Genomic DNA, 1,391 nt, shown 5'->3' with positions numbered 1-1,391 from the left:
CGCACGCTCTACGGCTTCGGCGGCTAGAAGCCATATGGGACCCCTTCATTCAGCTCAAAGGCCCTTTTCAGGGCCCCCAAGTTTTCAAAAAAAGAGCTGACATCACTACAGGTGGCAGGTCCCGTGGAATACGAACACCTACATCAGCTTAACGTGAACCTTTTTTAGCTGCGGAGTTGGGATTGTGTTAAGGCAGAGCTGTAAGCCTCCACAGGCGTGAAAAACTCTAACTTTCCCTGATTAAACAAATGCCTAAATATTGAAAGGCATTATGAGAGAAAAAGTAGACAAATCATGCCTAAGATAATAATTCTAAGTACCCCAATTTGTGTTGCGCATTACATGGATTAGCTTATGTAGTATTGAGATATTTTCAATAACGAAGTCTGAAAGAATATTCTCTGAATTCTGTAACTTGAACCTGTAATTTTCTTAGCCACTTTGAGTATTTAGGCCAGTATAGACTGAGCCCCAGTTTCATTTCGTTAATACCGTCTTCTGTAATAGATCAGGTTGTAATCCTGAGTCACTGTCTCACTCGGGCCCTCACACAGATCTCATTTCTTCAGAATCATACAGTATAGCACTTAACAGCTGAAGATTGCCACTGTTTACCGTAAAAAAAAGGAAAACTTGCTCAGATTATTTAACTTGCTTCTCAACTGTCAGTCACATGCCAACTAGTGTACCCTGGTTTTCCCATTATGCCATCTGTCACTTATTTCCCCTAAAGTATCCCCACTTAGGAAGATAAGGATTTAAACTTCAAACCTGGGAGGGGAAATGCTGTTACTTTCATCTCTCTTGCAAAGTATTATTGCAATCAAGTGCAGCTTAAATATCAAGCCTGGGAGTGTTCTGACCGCAAATAGCCTGGAAAAGCCACAACTTTTGTGACTGTCTCAGACATAACTCACTTCACACAGGAAAAGCCCATCACTTTGGCAACACTGCCAGTCACACGCACACCACGCCGCACTTTCACATTCCTAACCTTAAAACTCCATGCTTAACAAAGGGACACCCCCTAATATAACCCCGTTTCACTTGGGAAATAAAATACAGGTACATACAACGGTTGCAAAGAATTAGTTGAAGCGAATTGTGACTACAGCTCTAATGTTGACAGTTTTGTGGCTCTGAAAAGAGCCTTTGGGTTAGGTTGTGAAGCCGCTTACTTGGCGAATTTACTTGGCGCTGGTGTACTTGGTGACAGCCTTGGTGCCCTCGGACACGGCGTGCTTGGCCAGCTCGCCGGGCAGCAGCAGGCGCACGGCCGTCTGGATCTCCCGCGACGTGATGGTCGAGCGCTTGTTGTAGTGCGCCAGGCGCGACGCCTCGCCCGCGATGCGCTCGAAGATGTCGTTGACGAACGAGTTCATGATGCCCAT

General features: G+C 45.4%; 1 protein-coding gene across 1 annotated transcript; it reads right to left on the bottom strand.

The window, feature by feature from the left end:
• Positions 1-1,186: 1,186 nt before the first annotated feature.
• Positions 1,187-1,391, bottom strand: LOC101629808 (histone H2B type 1-K-like). Its single transcript, XM_012734176.1, has one exon. It carries the CDS (start codon positions 1,389-1,391, stop codon positions 1,188-1,190), a length of 204 nt encoding a protein of 67 aa, XP_012589630.1. The 3' UTR covers position 1,187.

The sequence above is a fragment of the Condylura cristata genome, unplaced genomic scaffold (genome assembly GCF_000260355.1).
Source record: "Condylura cristata isolate star-nosed mole 26May11 unplaced genomic scaffold, ConCri1.0 scaffold00048, whole genome shotgun sequence".
Taxonomy (NCBI): domain Eukaryota; kingdom Metazoa; phylum Chordata; class Mammalia; order Eulipotyphla; family Talpidae; genus Condylura; species Condylura cristata.
This window is presented reverse-complemented; position numbering and strand designations above follow the sequence as displayed.